Source organism: Mchenga conophoros, linkage group LG3, assembly GCF_057382185.1.
Source record: "Mchenga conophoros isolate Kocher_MC1m ecotype Shallow Benthic linkage group LG3, M_conophoros_male_GT1.1, whole genome shotgun sequence".
Classification (NCBI taxonomy): Eukaryota; Metazoa; Chordata; class Actinopteri; order Cichliformes; family Cichlidae; genus Mchenga; species Mchenga conophoros.
Window position 1 is genome coordinate 61,728,818 of NC_140528.1, and position 19,063 is coordinate 61,747,880.

A 19,063-nucleotide genomic window follows, 5' to 3' on the forward strand; every position below is an offset into this window, starting at 1 on the left:
GTTACACCGACCCAATATTTCAGCCTTTCAAACGAAATGTGGTGGTCAAATATATCAAAGACCGACGTGAGGTCCACCATCAGCAGAAGAGAACATTTTCCTGCATTGTTTTGCATCAAAATGTCACTGGAAACAGCATGAAGGGCCCTTTCAGTACAGTGAGCTCTACGAAAGCCAGACTGAAGTATGTCAAGAATGCTGTGTTTGTCCAAAACTGCTGTAAGCTGCTTAGCCACAACATTTTCGAAAATCTTAGCAATAAACGGCAATTTTGAGAACAGTCTGTAACTGCTAGAGAAGGGTCTAACTTTGGTTTTTTAAAGGGGGGTGTATGGCAACATTTTTAAAATAAGCAGGGACTTTGCCAGACACCAGTGGAGTGTTGATTATGGTGAGCACACAGGGACCAATAGAAAGCAAGACATTTTTGAATAAAGATGCAGGTAAAATGTTCAGTGAATAGAAGCATGCTTTCACTAATCTTACCAGCTCAGGTAGAGAAATAGGTGAAAAACGATCTAAAATAACAGGCCAGGACTTCCAGTCAGTGTGTGACCTGAGTAGATGCAGGAACGAACTGCTCTGGTGAATTTAACTCCACTTCAACCAGTTTCACCCCTCCAATTACCACCATTAAGTCGCTTACACTCGCAACTACTTTTCTTGTGTTTTGAACACTTTTTATGCTTTCCAATGGCTTTTAAGTGTGCAAAAAGCAAATAAAAAGGAGGACGCTCGCTTAACACTGAAGGCTATCACCACCCTGCTCCAGCAGCACCAAGATGAGTTAGCATCTGAATTTAAATCCTCATTTAACACCCTCGATTCAAAACTGGACCAAGTACGACAAGCCCTAGAGGAAAAGGTCGAGAGAGTTTCGTCCTTGGAGCTTGCAACTGAAGACCTGAGCCAACAAGTCGCTGACCTTGAAAGCACGTGTGCCGCTGTTCGTGAAGATAACAGCCAGCTAAAGAAATCAGTTACAGACCTGGAGAGCCGTAGTAGGCATCAGAACATCCACGTAACTCGTGAGTAACCACGTGAGTTATTGGGCAAAGAAATACTTCAACCTCCACTGGAGCTCAATAGAGCACACCGTATGGGCAGAAATCTGTGCCATCAGAAACTGAATTTGAATAAGTTCAATTTGAATTTGAATTGCTCAGATTGAATCTGAATTGTAACTTGAATAAATGCTTTTGAAAACTGAATTTGAATTAGTCTAATTTGAAATTGAATGTATGGTTTGAAAATGATCATCACTAAATTGAAATTGAATTTTATATTTTGAAAATGAATTGATTTGCTTTGAAACTGCATTTTATCCTTTAAAAATTCAGCTCTCGAATAATTTCAGTTTCACTTCTCAACATTCAGTTTCAGCTCTACAATTCAATTTCACTTCCAAAATTCAGTTTTTTGGAACTTACATCCGGTTCCGGTTCAAGCGCAGATTAATAGAACTACGTTTTACTAGCGGACCGAAAGTGTTACTGACGGGAATCTACAGCGTCTTGAGCTGAATTAAGACTTCAGAAGTCATTCGTCATGTCGAATGACCAGCGGATAAACTCTCAGGTTGGTAATAAATGTATTACATGTATAAGAACAAGCGTCATGTTAACAAATGATAGCCGTACAGTAACTGTTATGCTTATTGTAGCTGTTAGCTAAAAACGGTAATTTAGCGTAGTTTGCCCTGAATTCAGCTTTGACAAACAAACATGATCGACTGTTTCTAGTAGAATTCCAAAGTTGTCATCTTGTACCCTCTCAGAGTACCCCCTCTGTATGCTTGCAGAGACCCCTGCAGTAGGGAAACATGCAAAACGGTGCCCAAACCTTTGTATTTTAGCTTTATTTATGCCTTACACAGCATCCCAACTCTTTAGCTAACTTAATAACTTTAGCTAAAGTGAATAGTTAGTCTAATTCATTAGTGCAGCATTACTGGATCATCTCTGTTTGAAGTGATATAATGTGATATACAACTATCACTGAAACAGCAAACTTTGTAAATAAGCAAACAACACTTCTCATTCTCTAAACGTTTGGCCACAGCTGTAGATTACACTATCAGTGCTTGTTCACTCTTGACAATAATTACATTTCTAAATTTACTTTGTGCATTTACAGGTAAACAATATCTAATATTTTATCTAAATGACTGCTTTGTCTTTGAAAAGGGTGAAGAGCCTGAGGCCGGTGACAGTCCAGTTCTACTCTAAGTACATCCTTACAGTGGCTCACAGGACAAGGCCACATTCTTGTCCTGCCAGAAGAGAAGAGAAACTTCAGAGTCTTCATGCAGTTCAACCACACCTGTCATACTCCATATGACAGGGGTCTCAAACTCCAGTCCTCAAGGGTCAAAGTGTCATGCAACTTTTCCATGCCCTCGAGGACTGGAGTTTGAGACCCCTGCCGTATGGGGGGGTCTCACGTGTGGGACTAATAAAGGTTATCTTATCTTATCTTATCTTATGGTGTTCATGCTGTTTTCTACCACACAGTTACAGCATGTCTGACTACCTGTTCAGCATATGCAAAAATATATGATGAGTTTAAGCATGTGATGACTAAGGCCTTCCATTATGGTGTTTGTCACCACATGTCACAGACATCTGGATGATCATTTGGAATAAATAAAATACTAAAAACGTGTTACTTCATCTTTTATCTTTATTATTATTATTATTGTTCTTATTTTACACTTTTCATTGTTAGGCATTAGGTTTATTTGTAGTAGTCCTTTGCAACGTCTTTCCCTCTTCCATGTTACTGTGTCAGCTTGTCAGCATCTATTTGGGTTTGGAAGTGGAACAGAAAGTAAAGAAATCCAAAGTGCCATTAAAACCAGGAGAGGTTCTTATATTTCAGAAGAAGGGATTAATTCAAAAGAAATGACCTCAATGCCATTTTTTATTTAGGAACCCTAGAGAGCACTTTGCAAAATAACACATTCTTATAATTTCACCCTCAGATGAGCCAAGCTACAACTGTCAGGGAAGGTGATGTAGGTACAGAGCATATGAGAGTGGTTAAGTTAATGTCTCTTGTCTAGATGAAGGCACAAGAGGGATCAATGGCAAGGCGTAGAGATTCAGTATCTTCAGTCTTCAGTGGACACTCCATTTCTGGCACAAAACACCGTAAAAGATGGTCGATTTAGGAGGTGACCCGACAACTTCAGCCTGTCAAACATATTAATGGAGCAGTGTGTTTAAAAAAAAAAAAATTAATTAAGCATGCACTCAGTACCCTAAGAATTATTATGGTAGTTAAACACAGTGATAGTTGTATATCATATCATATCACTTCAAACAGAGGTGATCCAGTAATGCTGCACTAATGAATTAGACTAACTATTCACTTTAGCTAAAGTTATTAAGTTAGCTAAAGAGTTGGGATGCTGTGTAAGGCATAAATAAAGCTAAAATACAAAGGTTTGGGCACCGTTTTGCATGTTTCCCTACTGTAGGGGTCTCTGCAAGCATACAGAGGGGGTACTCTGAGAGGGTACAAGATGACAGCTTTGGAATTCTACTAGAAACAGTCGATCATGTTTGTTTGTCAAAGCTGAATTCAGGGCAAACTACGCTAAATTACCGTTTTTAGCTAACAGCTACAATAAGCATAACAGTTACTGTACGGCTATCATTTGTTAACATGACGCTTGTTCTTATACATGTAATACATTTATTACCAACCTGAGAGTTTATCCGCTGGTCATTCGACATGACGAATGACTTCTGAAGTCTTAATTCAGCTCAAGACGCTGTAGATTCCCGTCAGTAACACTTTCGGTCCGCTAGTAAAACGTAGTTCTATTAATCTGCGCTTGAACCGGAACCGGATGTAAGTTCCAAAAAACTGAATTTTGGAAGTGAAATTGAATTGTAGAGCTGAAACTGAATGTTGAGAAGTGAAACTGAAATTATTCGAGAGCTGAATTTTTAAAGGATAAAATGCAGTTTCAAAGCAAATCAATTCATTTTCAAAATATAAAATTCAATTTCAATTTAGTGATGATCATTTTCAAACCATACATTCAATTTCAAATTAGACTAATTCAAATTCAGTTTTCAAAAGCATTTATTCAAGTTACAATTCAGATTCAATCTGAGCAATTCAAATTCAAATTGAACTTATTCAAATTCAGTTTCTGATGGCACAGATTTCTGCCCATACGGTGTGCTCTATTGAGCTCCAGTGGAGGTTGAAGTATTTCTTTGCCCAATAACTCACGTGGTTACTCACGAGTTACGTGGATGTTCTGATGCCTACTACGGCTCTCCAGGTCTGTAACTGATTTCTTTAGCTGGCTGTTATCTTCACGAACAGCGGCACACGTGCTTTCAAGGTCAGCGACTTGTTGGCTCAGGTCTTCAGTTGCAAGCTCCAAGGACGAAACTCTCTCGACCTTTTCCTCTAGGGCTTGTCGTACTTGGTCCAGTTTTGAATCGAGGGTGTTAAATGAGGATTTAAATTCAGATGCTAACTCATCTTGGTGCTGCTGGAGCAGGGTGGTGATAGCCTTCAGTGTTAAGCGAGCGTCCTCCTTTTTATTTGCTTTTTGCACACTTAAAAGCCATTGGAAAGCATAAAAAGTATAACACCGTTCCCACCTCGCCCGGTGATCATCCACCTGCACCGATTCGAGATCAAGGACCTCATCATCCAAGAAGTTAGGAGGAGAGGGAAATTTGACTACCGAGGTGTGCCCATCTAAATTGTGGAGAACTACAATCTCGAAGTCCTCAGTCAGCGGGCGCAGTACAAGGACATTATGTCAGAGCTCTACGGGCGAGGCCTGAGGCCGGCTCTCCTCTTCCCAGCACGGCTTTGCCTAACACAGGCCAGCAGCGCCAGAAAGTTTTTCAGCTCCGTGGACGAGGCTCAACAGTACATTAAAAAACCTGAATACTGGTCAGTTTTTTAAAATCAGTATACTGAGTATCATTGTGATTATAAAAATAAATATACATTTGTATGTACTCAATCTCCACATCTTTAAAAAAAATGTATGTGCATTACATGTCTTGATTCATGCTCGATCATCCAGATATGTAAATCCCAAAAGTTTGATTCTGTTCATCTGGACACAGCGTTTTCAGTGGGAGCAACTTTTCGTCACTCATCCAATTGAATTCTTCAGTCATATGCACATCATAGATGCATAAATGATGACATTTTTTGTAATTCTATTTAAAAGTTGGCAAAACAGTTTGTACAACTGTGTGACAGTACAAAGTGTGCGAAAGATGATACTTGAGCTTGGCTTAGTCCATCTCCTAACAATTAATTACAAGCATTCAAAACCAAAGACTAGTCTGCTTCCTTGTTCTTTTGTCCTATCTGAGCAAATGTCAAGCATAGTGTTGGAGCTCACCTCTCCAGGATTATAGACAATTTGACATTAATCAAACAACTGCAAACAATTTATTAAATCTTACTTTATTGACCCTTTTCTTTTCTTTAAAAATTTCAGGATGCGTGGTTCAGCCCTGGCAGAACTCATAGGCCAGCAACTGGATTTCTGGAGGAATGTCTATGCAATGTCAGGAAAATGCTTTGTTCTAACAGGGAAATAAATTCAGCACCAAAGGAACCACAAGAAAATGTTCATCTTGCCTGGTACTAGAAGATAGATTTGTTTCTGCTTTTTTGCAGCAATCTAAAGGCCTGTTGATGGCTGCTTCGAAGCATTTTTTGTTTTTGATGCAAGTTACCCAAAGCCATGTGCCCAGGAATTACTTCACACTGTCATCATCCTGGAAATAGATGAATCCCAGGACATGAATCAAATACGATCAAATTAATGAGGTGTCCTTTAGCTATGATGGAAGTCTAAAATGTTGCTCACGAAGGTGCATGAAATGATCTGAGAGAGAGATTCCCTCTTGCCACTTTTCCAAAGTGTTGATACATGTTAAGTACTGAAAAAGTCATCAATTCATCAGTTTTTTAAAGTTAAGATTTTTTACACGTAATTTGTTCTAAAACAGAGCCAGGTTTACATAGCATGTCTTCATGTGTATTAACATGTACATGTGCTGTAACACACACACACACACACACACACACACACACACACACACACACACACACACTATCACAGTAACCTATTTGTCTCAGTTACTAGTATCTTTAGAAACATACTGCCTGATAATTTAAGTTCTTGGTTGTGTTCTGTTTCTGGGTTTTGGTTCAAGTGTGACAAAAAAGTATAAAAATGAAGAGTAATTTTGAGTGCTACAGAAGATAGAAGATAGAAGATCAATACTGTTACAGTTTTTTACAGACGCTAGGACACATTTCTCAATACTTAGGTCACTTTTGCAAAACTCTTCACACAATCCTCCTAACTGACCGTCAGCTTGGCAAAGCAGTTCATTTCACATTCAAAATGCACTACAACTACCAAAACACTTTATTCAGGTCTCAAATAAACTCATTCTTCCAGAACACTAGCAAAGGTTGACAGCCGACAAACACACTTTGTCACCCACAAAACAATGACCTAAAAAACACTAACAACATGTAGCATTACACAGTGTTTTCTTGTGTAAAACAAGGACACATCTCTCTTTATAATTTCAATATATGTTACTGGAATGAATCAGACATCATGCAGAATTCGTTAATATTTGTTTATGTATTTTTATTGTTTTTGCACTAAGTAATCCCAAAATACAAGAATTTGTATACACACCATCCACTGATACACATACAATAGTAATGCTAATCTACTCAGTCTCCTCCATTTGGCCACAGGTTCTCATCCACATCTCATCTTATGTCATCTAGGGCAATACACCTAGGAAAGAATCTTCTGGCTGCCAGAATTGAAGGAGTTGAAAAATTGAAGGAGTAACACCTGTGTAGATGTTCATCTACAATGAGAATAAGCTGTGGCTGGTTAAACTGCAATTTTAGATTTAAAATATGTTTCAATAAAATATTGCTGTTGGATTTTGCTGTCTTTTCAAGTTTTGCATTGTGTTATTGTTTTGGCCATAAGTTTAACAGTTTTGAAAACAGTATGTAAGCACATGCAAAATGTCCTGTCCGTACAAAGATTTTTGGCAGTTGTTGTGTCTGAGTGAGAAGATAATTCATGAAATTTGAGAGATGTAGTCATTGAATGCATTTTGTGCCAAAACAATGATAACTGGTCCTCAGTTTAGCCCACATAGACTTCTGTTGTGCTCACTGTGTGAGGAGTTTTGCAAACGTGACCTAAGTATTGAGAAATGTGTCCTAGCGTCTGTAAAAAACTGTAATATTCAATAAAGAGAAACAAAAGAAAAAAAACACATCTTACCTTCAGCATTTCCATAGAACAATGTTCTGAGCACTACAATCAAGATTGAAACATCATCAAAGTGACAGAAAATCATCTCATTATGAACTAAAACATTTATAAAAAGGTGAATTTTCAGATGACACAGCTCATGCTCATTCTCCATTTTCTTTGCTTTCTAGGCTTTAAACTGGTAGTGTAAAACAATTGAACACAATGTAGCATCAAATTCTTAGACAAAGTTGTTCCCCCACTCAAAAACTCTAATTTACACAAATGAAAAACAGTTTTTTATTTAATCAGTGCCATATAAACAGTTACAATTAGTTATGTACTTACAGAATAGCCCCAGTACACAGAGCAAAGAGCGCCTCATCCTCACATCCAGCTCTGCTGCACTCTGATCCACAGCTAAGCTTTAAGTGTTTCGGTTTTCAAAAATAATTAAGCAGAAGAAAGAGATGATGTACTTAAGACCGTCCTTCTTTCTTCCTTCCCTTTTACACTGAGCTCAAACATCTGCTGTAACTTCAACCGCAGCAGAGTTTGCGTTTCCTGTCTGTTCAGAATATACAAGCATGTTTCTTGTGTTGTTCCCTTTCTCTGTGTTATTAAAAAAAACTGTTCTCAGGCAACATTTTCATCCAGGTTATAGATTTACTTCTTTCTTTTTTTGAAACTCAGATTTTTGCCGTGACCCATGGATTGTTGTCATACTTATTTGTGGCTGAATGGCAGCATGCTATTTGAATCTGACAGTCCTGAGAGGGTTCATGCAAAACATGCTCTGGCCTAGCTGAAATGAACACACTTGGTTTGGTCTTATCTGACTAAAGAATGCTCCCATTACGCTGCAGAAAAAGATTTTGACTTTTTGCTCAACTCTTTTTTTTTTTTTTTTTTTTGGCATTATTACAATGAAAAGCATCCTTTCACTTCTGCATGCATCTGTAAATGTTTTCATCTTGTGGTTTAATTCTGGTTAGAAGGTGGTTGTGACCAGAGTATTTATGTGGCAGAACTGAACCACTGATTTTTTTCACTGACCAGAGAGCAAAGATATCACACATATATTGCTATAAATTGCATAGCTACAGCTTCTGTTATAAATTTGGTGGGAAAATACACCAAATAAAATGCAAAAACACAATACTCAATATGTTTGTGTTGAAAACTACATTTTGTCAACTGAATCTATTGAAGAGCAAAGAAGCCGATTGCCATGCTTCTGCGATATTCTACCATGTACCGTTTGTCCACATGTTCCTTGTTTGCACTTTCAAAATATTTTGTAGCACCAGGTTCTCGACTCTAAAGGAGACACCAAATATCAGGATTTATGTGTAACAACGTCTAGTTCCAGCACTATTATAGCTTTAGTGTAGTTGTTGTTTTAAACTTGAGTATGAACTTATACAAAATGCAGCAAGATATTTAAAAAAACAGTTTTGTTGATTAAAAAACATTATATCGGATTCATATCGGTATCGGCAGATATCCAAATTTGTGATATCGGTATCGGTATCGGACATAAAAAAGTGGTATCGTGCCATCTCTAATTATAACAATACATAATTTTTTTTTTTTTTTTTTAAATTGAGAGGCTGTAGAAACTTCTGCATACAAGGACAAGGCTGAAATCTGGCATAGAAATCACTGTATGAGTGTTTTAACAGGAGATTTTCCAGGTTAAAAGTAGAGACACTTCATATCAGATAGACTCAGTTTGCTTTTCACTGTGGTGTTCTTTTTTGTCCTTTTCAAACACAAATTCAAAATGATACTTCACTGACTTAAGTGCTGTTCTTGCTGGCATAATAATAGCTGAGGTATCTGACACAACCTGCAATCCAGCTGCCAGCAAGTAAAGGAGGGACGGAAACATACAGATTTTCCAAATACTGATTTTTGCTGTTGGTGATGTTTGGGTTTGTTTGTTGGCAACAATAGAAATGGGGAAATACATTTAAATGTAACCTGCTGTTTATGGTATATTATTTGTTTTTTATATACTGCCTATACAAGTTTCAATAGCTATTCAGCAGGGTGGCTTTGACATATAAAGGTTTGAAAATAAAAATAAAAACTTGAAACATGGGGAAATATTATTTATTTTTTTGTATTTATTTTAAACAGACTCATACAGGCTGTTTCAGTGTGAGTAATTTCAGTTTCACAACATGTCACTTTTTTTGTTGGATTTTTTCCACCTTCCATGTCTCAACACGACAGTGACCACAATTATTTTTCATTGCTTTTCACAGTATCTTGCATACTTAAATCAGAATCAGAATCAGAATACTTTATTGATCCCTGGGGGAAATTATTTTTTGTTACAGTGCTCCATTTTAAACCAACATTAAGACAAGACAGACAATACGCTAACTAAGAATAGTACAATATATACATATATATACATACATACATACATAAGTCACTTATAAATAAATATTTGGAAAAGAAACATGTGTAGTTGTAGCAGCAAACAGTGTGTTAAGTGGATGCGTTGTACAGGGAGATGGCCACAGGCAGGAATGATTTCCTGTGTCGTTCAGTGGTGCTTTTCGGTAATCTCAGTCTCTCACTGAACGAGCTCCTGTGACTGACCAACATGTCATGGAGTGGGTGGGAGGTGTTATCCAACATTGTCTTTATCTTGGACAGCATCCGCCTCTCCGACACCACCTTGAGGGAGTCCAGCTCCATCCCCACAACATTGCTGGCCTTACGGATCAGTTTATTAAGTCTGTTGGCATCCCCGATGTGTTTTCCTCCAAATTTCAGCTGGTACTTCTGCGGGCACTTCTGCGGGCCTGGCCAGCGAGCCGGCCGGCATCAGGGCGATCAGCTGATCTCTGGAGTAAACAGTCCGTGCGTGTAGGAGATGTGCCGCGGTCCCGTTCCATGATAAAAGTAACAGTTCCACGGCCACCAGAAGAACAAAAACTCTCTCAATCCACATGATTGAGTAAGAGATAGAAAACGGAGGAAAATACAAGTCAGAAAAAAAAAAGAATACGTAAGAAAAAAAGAGCTGAACTAAGAGAAAAGCAGGAGCGACTGTAACAGGCTGCACGCTGGTTGGCGCATGCGCACTTAACTTAACTTAAATGTAACAGTGATAATTATCAAAGAGAAATTTCCACTGTACTCTTTGCCTGAACTCCTTGTTTACTCTCTGCTATGTGCTGATACCATGAAAAAAGACATCTCATAAACAGAAGGCTTTTCGCTGAAACCGCATGCTTAGTTTCCCCATTTTGGGGAAATCATGAGGTTTTTCACTTGATAAAAATAAGGCAGAGGCAAAATAGAAAGTAACCAATAAAAGTCTTTTACACCCAATAGAGTAGCAAATAAGAACATTTATTTCATTCACAATATATAAAATGACTCTAAAAAGAGCTAAAAGATAAATCCTTCTCAAATAGAATAACAAAAGATGATAAAAATAAGACAGGACAATAAAAATAACTAAAGTAAAATGGACAGAGCAAGCTTGAAGTCCAGCAGTATCCTGTTTTCATGGCAACAAAAGTCATGGCAAACAACTCTGACTTTAAGTTGCGCTATATAAGAAACTAAATATATGATCACATATTTCAAAGTATTTATTTATTTATTTTGCAGCTTTTGGAACAGGATAAATTCAAAGTTTTATACAAAACCTTTAACAATGAATATTTTTTTTTAAAGTGTGTTTTAAAAATATATAATCTTCATAAAAATGAGAGCATAGATTTAAATTAAAAAATATCAGAGGAGCAAGAGTGGCTTCATAACAAGCTTCTTCTTGGCTTTGCTGCTACAGCTCTCCTCACTGACCTGTAAGACAAGCACAAAAAGACAAAGTGATTTCCAACATGTAAAGATATTATGAGCTGAAGACATTTAATAATGTGAAGAATAAATCAGCCTGCATGGCAGCAGAATTACTGAGAGAGCTTCCTGATGTGACTTCAGAATAAACTGCTGCATCAGCTGCAGGACTTGATGTTCCTGTGAATGAAGAGAAGATCATTGAAAACAATAATATCATTAACCAGGAGGAAACTGGATGTCTCCACTAATGTAAAGAGTAAGATAGATTTTATAATCCAAGTAGTGAATACTTGTGAATACCTAAATATAAACTATAAAATAAACAGATTTACATTTTAAGAGCAGATAAACATGATGAACAATATTCAGTGGAGATGATGGCAGACTTTGCTCACCTTTGTTTTTCTTGGCTTTTTCTTTTTTGGGCTGTTTGACCTCAGCATACATCAGACTGTCCTCTAAAAGAGACGTCAGAGCTCAGGACACATTTGTTCAGCACAGATATGATACAAACATGTTGGATACATATGAACTTTAAACTTTTTGCAACTACAGTGAAAGAAATCTAAGTAAAAATCATTTGTTGCCTGTGACACTTCAGCTTTGTGTGTGTTTTGTGATTGAGGTCTGGGTCAGAATCTGTGGATGCTGTGATTCAGTAAAGCTGAAACACTGATTAGTAAGTGAATAACTAAACTCCATGTTGACCTATAATTACCTGCAATATAATGATGTGATGACACATTCAAGTACAAACACTGAATGACACTGTTGTGACTGTACCTGCAGCTCCCGTCTTCACCTCAGAGTAAATAACACACTCCTTTGGTTTGTGATGCTTCCCTGTTAAGATGATCAGATTAATTCACAAAAGAAAATAATTAATACAATTTTTTCCCCCACACAATGTGTGCTTTGCATACTCCTCTTTTCAAAATCTTTAAGCTTAATGAGAGAATATGTGACATCTTGGGTTTCATCTGGAACTGCAATAAAAAAAAGAAAAGACAAAGAAAAAGTTAAATGTTTATAAACATATCACGAGATAGTCTTCTTAAATCTCACACCTTTTTCATATCTAGCTGTTGTGTGCTTTTCAAACTGGAGTACACCAATTTCACTGTATTCAACATAAAGATAACAGTAGTATTAGTATATGTGTGAATAATTAAAGTGTATGTAGTAAATAAACTCTCTAATACAGGATGAAAAGAAGAGGCTCTTACACTTGGACTGTCTGCAGCGATACAACAAGAGCAGGAGAATAATAATGAGAGAGACTCCACAAACCAGTCCAACAATCAACCACACAGGAGATGAAGAGCTGTCAGCTCCTGACACAGTTACTGTAACAACAAACAAAAATTAATTAATAAATTATAATCTTATGAATAAATACATTCATAAAATGGAGCCAAGTGACTTTGAGACTTAAATCAGACAATCTAACGTTCCTTCTCAGTCATTGGTTTATAAAACTCAATCGCATGTTTTGATCCTGCTCACCTTTAACTGACATCCAGCTCTGTGCTGACTCTCTTCCTGAGTACTGACACTTGTAGAAACCTTCATCAGACTTTGACACTGCAGAGATCTTCAGCTCCCCTCGGGGATCATTTTGAATAAGTTTGTCATTGTGATAGAAAAACACATTGGAAAGTATTTTTTGTGTTCTCAAACTGCAGCTCAGACTAACAGAAGCTCCCTCAGTCACAGGATGAACAGGACTCACCAGGATAGGACCATTACCATCATCTGTGACACAATCACACACAATTGTTTCAGTCACATCAGCTGGTGCACATTCTTAGAAAAAGCTGACAAACAATAATAAGAACAGATTGTACAAATGTTCATCATGAAGATCTGATCTTGTATCTATAAAAACTGCTGTATGTGTTTTATTTTTCTCCACATGAAATGACTTCACATACAGCAAAGCTGGGACAAATGTTCATGTCACGTCTAAATGATTAACATCCAAGTAGTAAATGTATAATAACATACTCTGTACAGTGATGTTGACTGCACTGCTGAACTCTCCTGATCCAGACTCACACCAGTACACTGCAGTATCTGACTTTGATGTGTTGATGTCACATGTGGATCCAGTCATTCTCCTACAGTCAGAGTACAGTCGGCCGTCCTCAGAGAACTTCCTCACTCTCCACTCAGTGAAGTTTCCCTCACAGGTCAGTGAGACAGAGTCAGAGGTGAAGTGTTGCACTCTGTCAGGACTCACTGTAAGAGACGCTGCTGAATGAACATCTGGAAACAACATGCAGTGAAGACACAAAGCTCACAGATGTTAGGATTCAAAATGTCAAATTAGTATTAGAAAAAAAATGATGAGTTGAATCTTGGTGGATTACAGTGATGACACAACTTATTAAACAGAAACAAACTGACCTGCAGACCAGACAAACTTTGGTTGACTGTGATCAGTGTGATACTCTGGGTCTCCTCTTCCAGCTCTGCACACATATCCTGCTGTGTGTGTCTGTCCATGAATGATGTAGGAGTCCTGTGCAGTCCCACTGCCATCAGGTAGCAGCTCATAACTGGAGGATTTCTCTGATAGATCAGGAACAGCTTTATACCAGTAGAAGCTCCATCCTGCAGACGGATGTTCAACCTCACAGTTCAGAGTTACTGAGGCTCCAGGACTCAGCCATGATGGAGACACAGTGAGGACAGATCCTGTTGGAAAGTAATGAATATTATTTCGTCAGGCTCACTCTCCATTTTTTCTCAATGCTTTTCTCAGTGTTTTTTTCCCCCAATACGTTTCCCTCTTTTATGTTCTGTTAATCTGTGATATTTATGTTTCATATTTGTATTCTTGTGAAAATTAATATATTTTACTTGACTAGAGAGCACTTTTAGTCAGTTCCCATGGACTCTACATTTTACATGACTGTTCATGTTCAACAATTTCCAATAAGAGCATTTTTACAATGCCAACGAGGTTACCGTGAAATATAATTTTGTTTTTCCTTCATAGTAATCCTCAGTCATCAATCTATTTAACATTGTTGGTGAATACAAACTCACCAGTTTTCCCAATCCTGACTGACTGGCTGTCCTCTGTGTAGTAAACTGGGTTTCCTCTTCCTCCTCTGCACCTGTAGAGTCCTTCCTGTGAGACACTGATTTGTCCATTTGAGTGGAAAACTGCATCTTGTGTGGTCAGGGCTTCAGAGGATTTCTCATCTCTGTACCAGTAGTATTTCCATCCAGATGATGATGATGGGTTCACAGAGCAGGTCAGGGTCACACTGCCCCCTACTGGTATGATTGAACTTTGTGCTGTCAGTTTGGCTTTGGCTTTACTTGCTGTTGAGGTGACAGGAAAAAGTACATCAGTACATCACAAAATACAAATGTTGCACAAACAAATTGCTTTTAGATATTTTGTGTCCTGTGTTGGATTTTTCCTGCCTTGTGAATAGCATCTGATGCAGACCCATGTATTTATTTATATATTTGTATAATAATAATAATAATAATAATAATAATAATAATAATAATAATAAGAAGAAGAAGAAGAAGAAGAAGAAGAAGAAGAAGAAGAAGAAGAAGAAGAAGAAGAAGAAGAAGAAGAAGAAAGTTACCATTAATAGTCAGAGTTCACAGATAGTAACTTTCACATTTAGCTCAAAAGTGCAGCTTTCCAAGTCTTAATGCAAATTTGCATCAGACAAACGTGTTAAAAGAAGGCCCTTTCCAGTCTGAATCTGTCATTCTTATCCATTTTAGATCGAACTGCTGTACAAATGCATTGTGATGCAGACCCAGTTTTCTGTTCCATTACAGAGCCTATAACACCTTCAGACAGATCTGGATCAGTGTCACAGTTATGTGGGTTGAGACACTGATATAGATGATTTTCAGTGAAAACATGTTCAGATTCTGAATAAATGTAAAAGCACTTAATAAGTACACAAAATGGCAAACTAATATTGAATTCTGATTTTCACGCTTTTAAAAACACAAACTACTGCAGATTAACTGGCTCCACTCTGAGGTTTGATTTTGTGAATGAGGAACTGAAACCCAGTGTTAGTCAGCTGGTTCAACTGGAGCAGAAGAGGATGAGTCAGGGAGAAACTCTGAGTTTGTTAAAGAAAACCTGTCAGAAGCCTGTTACCATGGTAACTTGGTAACCTAACTCAGAGTTAGGGTAAGTTAACTGTCTTTCTGGAACAGAAACCCAGGGTCTCACAGTTTACAGAGAATGTTGTTAGCACAGATCACATAATGATCCATTTCAGTTTAACAGAAAACTAAAAATTCAACTCAGACCACTCTAGAAACAGAACAAACAGATTCAGGTCTTTCAGTTTGTTACTTTTGGAAATTACCGGTTTCAGTAATGGTGACTTCATTGCTCTCTTCTGTGTAGTAAACTGGATCTCCTCTCCCTCCTCTGCAGCGGTACAGACCTCCTTGTGAGACACTAATAACTCTGTTTGTTTCACCTTCTCTTATGAGCTGGATTTCAGAGGAGACTGAATCACTTCTGAACCAATAAACATTCCAGCCAGCAGAGCCCTCCACAGAGCAGTTTAGTGTCACACTGCCCCCTGCTGGTATGATTGAACTTTGTGCTGTCAGTGTGGCTCTGGGTTTACTTGCTGTTGAGGTTACAGGAAAAGAGAAATATCAGATTTTCACTCGCTTCAGGAAGAACTTTGTTATAGAAATAATAATAACAACTTATTTTTAAAAGTGCCTTTCAAACACCTAACGACACTTAACAATAGAATAAAACACGTAAGAGAACAATGACAAAACGAAGAACAACTTAGAGAGAGAGAGAGATTCCCACAGCCTGGGAGCAGATCAACTGAAAGCTCTGGTTTCCATGGTGCTGAGATGGAAAGAAGGCACAACAAGTCGGATGTGAGCAGGCAGAAGAGGTGGTGCTTATCAGGTTAGAAAGTTATGGAGGAGCGAGGTTATGACGGGCCTTGAAGGTGAGCAGAAGAATTTTGTTTACTATTCGGAATTTCACAGGGAAGTGAAGTTTGTGAAGAACAGGAGTGATGGTAGGAGGGGGTACTGGTAATAATAATAATAATAATAATAATAATAATAATAATAATAATAATAATAATAATAATAATAATAATAATAATAATGCGGGCAGTGGACTTTTGAACCAGTTGAAGCATATGGAGGGAGTTTTGGGAGAGACCATGCAAGAGAGAATTACAATAGTCAATGTGGGAGGTAATGAGACTGTGGACAAGACTGGGTGGAAAGAGAAGGACATAATTGGTTAATGTTGCATAGATGGAAGTAGGCAGAATGAGTGAGATTATTGATGTGAGATTTATAGGATAATAAACTGTCTAGGATGACACCAAGGCTCTTAACCTGAGGTGAAGGGAAAATGTGGAGTCATCAATATTGAGTGAGAATAAGTGCGTCAGAGATGCCAAGAGAGGAAAGTCTGTTTAGAAGGATGGCGTGAGAGATAGTGTCGAAGGCTGAGCTCACATCCAAAAGGACAAGAATGTTGAGAAGACCATAGTCAGCTCTGAGTATTCTGAGAAAAGATCACACTTTACACATTCACTCAGTCATTTAGCTTCTAGCACCAAATAGAAAATATTTACTTGCATGTGACACATGTCTTCATGCAAAAACTACAGATGCCCTCTGATTTATTCTTCATCTATTCAAAGACAAATGTTACACAAACAAATTACTTTTAGATGTTTTGTGTCCTCTCTACATTTTCCTTTAATAACACTCAAAGGTAACATGACACTGAATGGTGTCTGTTATTCCTGTGGGGGCTGCATCATATTTGCACAGAGCCTACTCTCCCTTTGCCTTTGTCATATGGAAATGACAGTAACATCACATAAAATACAAAAACAGTATTTCACACACTGTTTGAAAACAGGGAGCTTCAGAACACTGTAGGTACTATTTCTGTTATTGGTAGAGCATGTGACCATCAGTGTTGCTGCTCTATCCAACAGGTGTACTACAAGCTGACATTGGTGGATTAGAAAGCAATGTTGATCTTTAAAGTCAGTTTTCTGTGTCATCAGATTAGTTAGACTTTCTATTATTCTAGGGTCTTTACCTTACTAACTGTTAACTGAACTGAATTGATTTAAGTGGTCTATGAATAGATGAAGAATAAATTAGAGGGGATCTGTAGTGTAGTTTTGTATGAAGACACTCAGTCTAATGTGCCAGAAGCACCAAATAAATCACTGAGTGAATGTGTAATAATTTCTATAACAAAATTCTTCTTACAGCAAATGTTCACATAAAAATATTCAGTTACAAATCCAAATAGAAGCATAAAAACTTTGTTGCTTATGTGTTTTATTTATTTCCCCACAACTAAAGAAAATACCGAAACAACACTGCACAGAAAAGTTAAATATGTAATATTTATGAACCTGTTCAAAAGGGAATTTAATTGGTTCTGGACGTTTAAAGTGTTCCAACATTTTAACATAATGAAAATTTGTATTTAATATTATTTGTTATCTGTCCATCTCATGTATAGTCTTTTTTCCCGACAATTTTGGCAACTGCACCAGATTTTAGTATTTTAAAATGTTATATAAACTGTATAAAAATGTGTTAAGAAATCATTTAGAGTGGTACAGGAGGTGTGAATCTGGAAAGCAATATCATGCATATTCTATAAATGCAAAGCAAAGAAAAATAAATTTCTCACCATCAGCATTTATGTAGAAGAGTGTACTGAGCACTAAAATAAAGATTGAAACATCAGAATCAAACTGTCAGAAAATCAAACAAGACAAGCAATAAAAACAACCATGTATCCAACATAATGCTCCAGATTAAACTGAGCAAAGGCACCAGCAACATTTTGCTTTAAGAATCATAAAATTAAACCGTTTTAACCAGTTATAGACTATAATGCTCACAGATTAGAAGCTTTTTTTTATTAACTAGTGCCATTCAAACGAAGCTAGAAATGTACTTACACAATAATAAGCCCGTTATGCAGTGCAAAGTGTATCCCATCTTCACATCTAGCCGTGCCCCACTTGGATCCTCGCCAATCTCAATCTGACTGTTTACTTAATATAAAATATATTTATTATAAATAAAAAATGCAGAATGATGAGAAGCTGCATTTAATACAGACAAGAGCAGAGCTCTCAGCTTCTTCTTCTGGCTGCTGCTTCTCTGTGCTTCCTTTTTTTATACAAACCTCACACAGCTTCTGTAGCTTTGACCACAGCAGCTGTGTGACGTGTTTGCATTTCCTGTCTATTGTAAGCATAAACATTTGTTTCTTTTTTTTTTTTTTTGCCTGTCCCGTTTGGCTCTTTTGCCATCAGAATTGTTGTCTAAAGGCAAAGAAAGATGCCCAACGGATTTACTTTACCAAATTGACCATCCCAGCCTTGCCATAATGGTCTATTTGATTCACCTTTTATTGTTTATTTTATTTTCACTTGCTGAATACGGGACAGACTTGACTGGGGGAAAGAAGGGGAGAAAGAAAGAGGGAAAGAGAAGCAGCTGAGAAGAGGGACGGGGGAGAAGGGCAAAAGACAAAAACCAACAGAATGGGCAGAAAAAAAGAAAGAAAAAAAATGCATATATCGATCACCTGGATCACCTGCTGAGAAGGAAAAAAGAAAACAAGCAGAAGAAAACGAGAGCAATAGAATAAACAACATCACAATGATTTATGGGAATATGACAGTAAATACTAAATGTTAAACATTATTGTGCAGCACATAAGATCAACAGAACACAGTGTGCTTTGAGGTAGGAGCCAAAAAGGGTGTAGTTTGTGGGTGTGATCACCCGTGTGTACACCTGTGAGCATGGACGCGCTTGTTTTTTTTGGTTTTTTTTTAAAAGGTTCCTTCATGTAATGATCTGCTAGAGGGTGTGGGGGGGCCACTGCCCCGTCCTCCA

General features: G+C 37.5%; 2 protein-coding genes and 1 long non-coding RNA gene across 3 annotated transcripts in view; all 3 read right to left on the reverse strand.

Annotated features, from left to right (window-relative positions):
* The window catches only part of LOC146579895 (uncharacterized), a 28,660-nt gene extending 20,948 nt beyond the window's left edge, over nt 1-7,712 (reverse strand). The window contains exons 1-2 of the long non-coding RNA XR_014890875.1: nt 7,646-7,712; nt 7,328-7,360 (exon numbers count right to left, since the gene is read on the reverse strand). This is a non-coding gene — a long non-coding RNA (uncharacterized LOC146579895). The remainder of the gene's footprint in view (nt 1-7,327; nt 7,361-7,645) is intronic.
* A 2,225-nt stretch (nt 7,713-9,937) lies between these two features.
* Nucleotides 9,938-13,244, reverse strand: LOC146579896 (uncharacterized). The gene is made up of 8 exons (XM_085265913.1): nt 13,136-13,244; nt 12,635-12,883; nt 12,355-12,462; nt 12,052-12,114; nt 11,912-11,971; nt 11,524-11,586; nt 11,243-11,305; nt 9,938-11,131 (listed from the first exon to the last, which is right to left on the reverse strand). Exons 1-8 carry the CDS (start codon nt 13,242-13,244, stop codon nt 11,124-11,126), a joined length of 723 nt encoding a protein of 240 aa, XP_085122039.1. The 3' UTR covers nt 9,938-11,123.
* A 906-nt stretch (nt 13,245-14,150) lies between these two features.
* On the reverse strand, nt 14,151-18,280 carry LOC146579897 (uncharacterized). The gene is made up of 4 exons (XM_085268023.1): nt 18,115-18,280; nt 17,841-17,873; nt 15,493-15,765; nt 14,151-14,464 (listed from the first exon to the last, which is right to left on the reverse strand). Exons 1-4 carry the CDS (start codon nt 18,152-18,154, stop codon nt 14,151-14,153), a joined length of 660 nt encoding a protein of 219 aa, XP_085124149.1. The 5' UTR covers nt 18,155-18,280.
* Nucleotides 18,281-19,063: the final 783 nt, after the last annotated feature.

Excerpts from the sequence above, each read along its gene's own strand:
- LOC146579897 (XM_085268023.1), bottom strand. The coding sequence starts at position 18,154 with ATGGGATACACTTTGCACTGCATAACGGGCTTATTATTGT. Across the intron at positions 17,874-18,114 it reads CATAACGGGCTTATTATTGT|TGCTCAGTACACTCTTCTAC; the intron begins GTAAGTACATTT and ends TCTTTATTTTAG. Across the intron at positions 14,465-15,492 it reads AGTCACCATTACTGAAACCG|CAAGTAAAGCCAAAGCCAAA; the intron begins GTAATTTCCAAA and ends TCACCTCAACAG.
- LOC146579896 (XM_085265913.1), bottom strand. The coding sequence starts at position 13,244 with ATGACTGGATCCACATGTGACATCAACACATCAAAGTCAGATACTGCA. Across the intron at positions 12,115-12,354 it reads TCGCTGCAGACAGTCCAAGT|TTCCAGATGAAACCCAAGAT; the intron begins GTAAGAGCCTCT and ends TTTTTATTGCAG. Across the intron at positions 11,972-12,051 it reads TAAAGATTTTGAAAAGAGGA|GGAAGCATCACAAACCAAAG; the intron begins GTATGCAAAGCA and ends TCATCTTAACAG.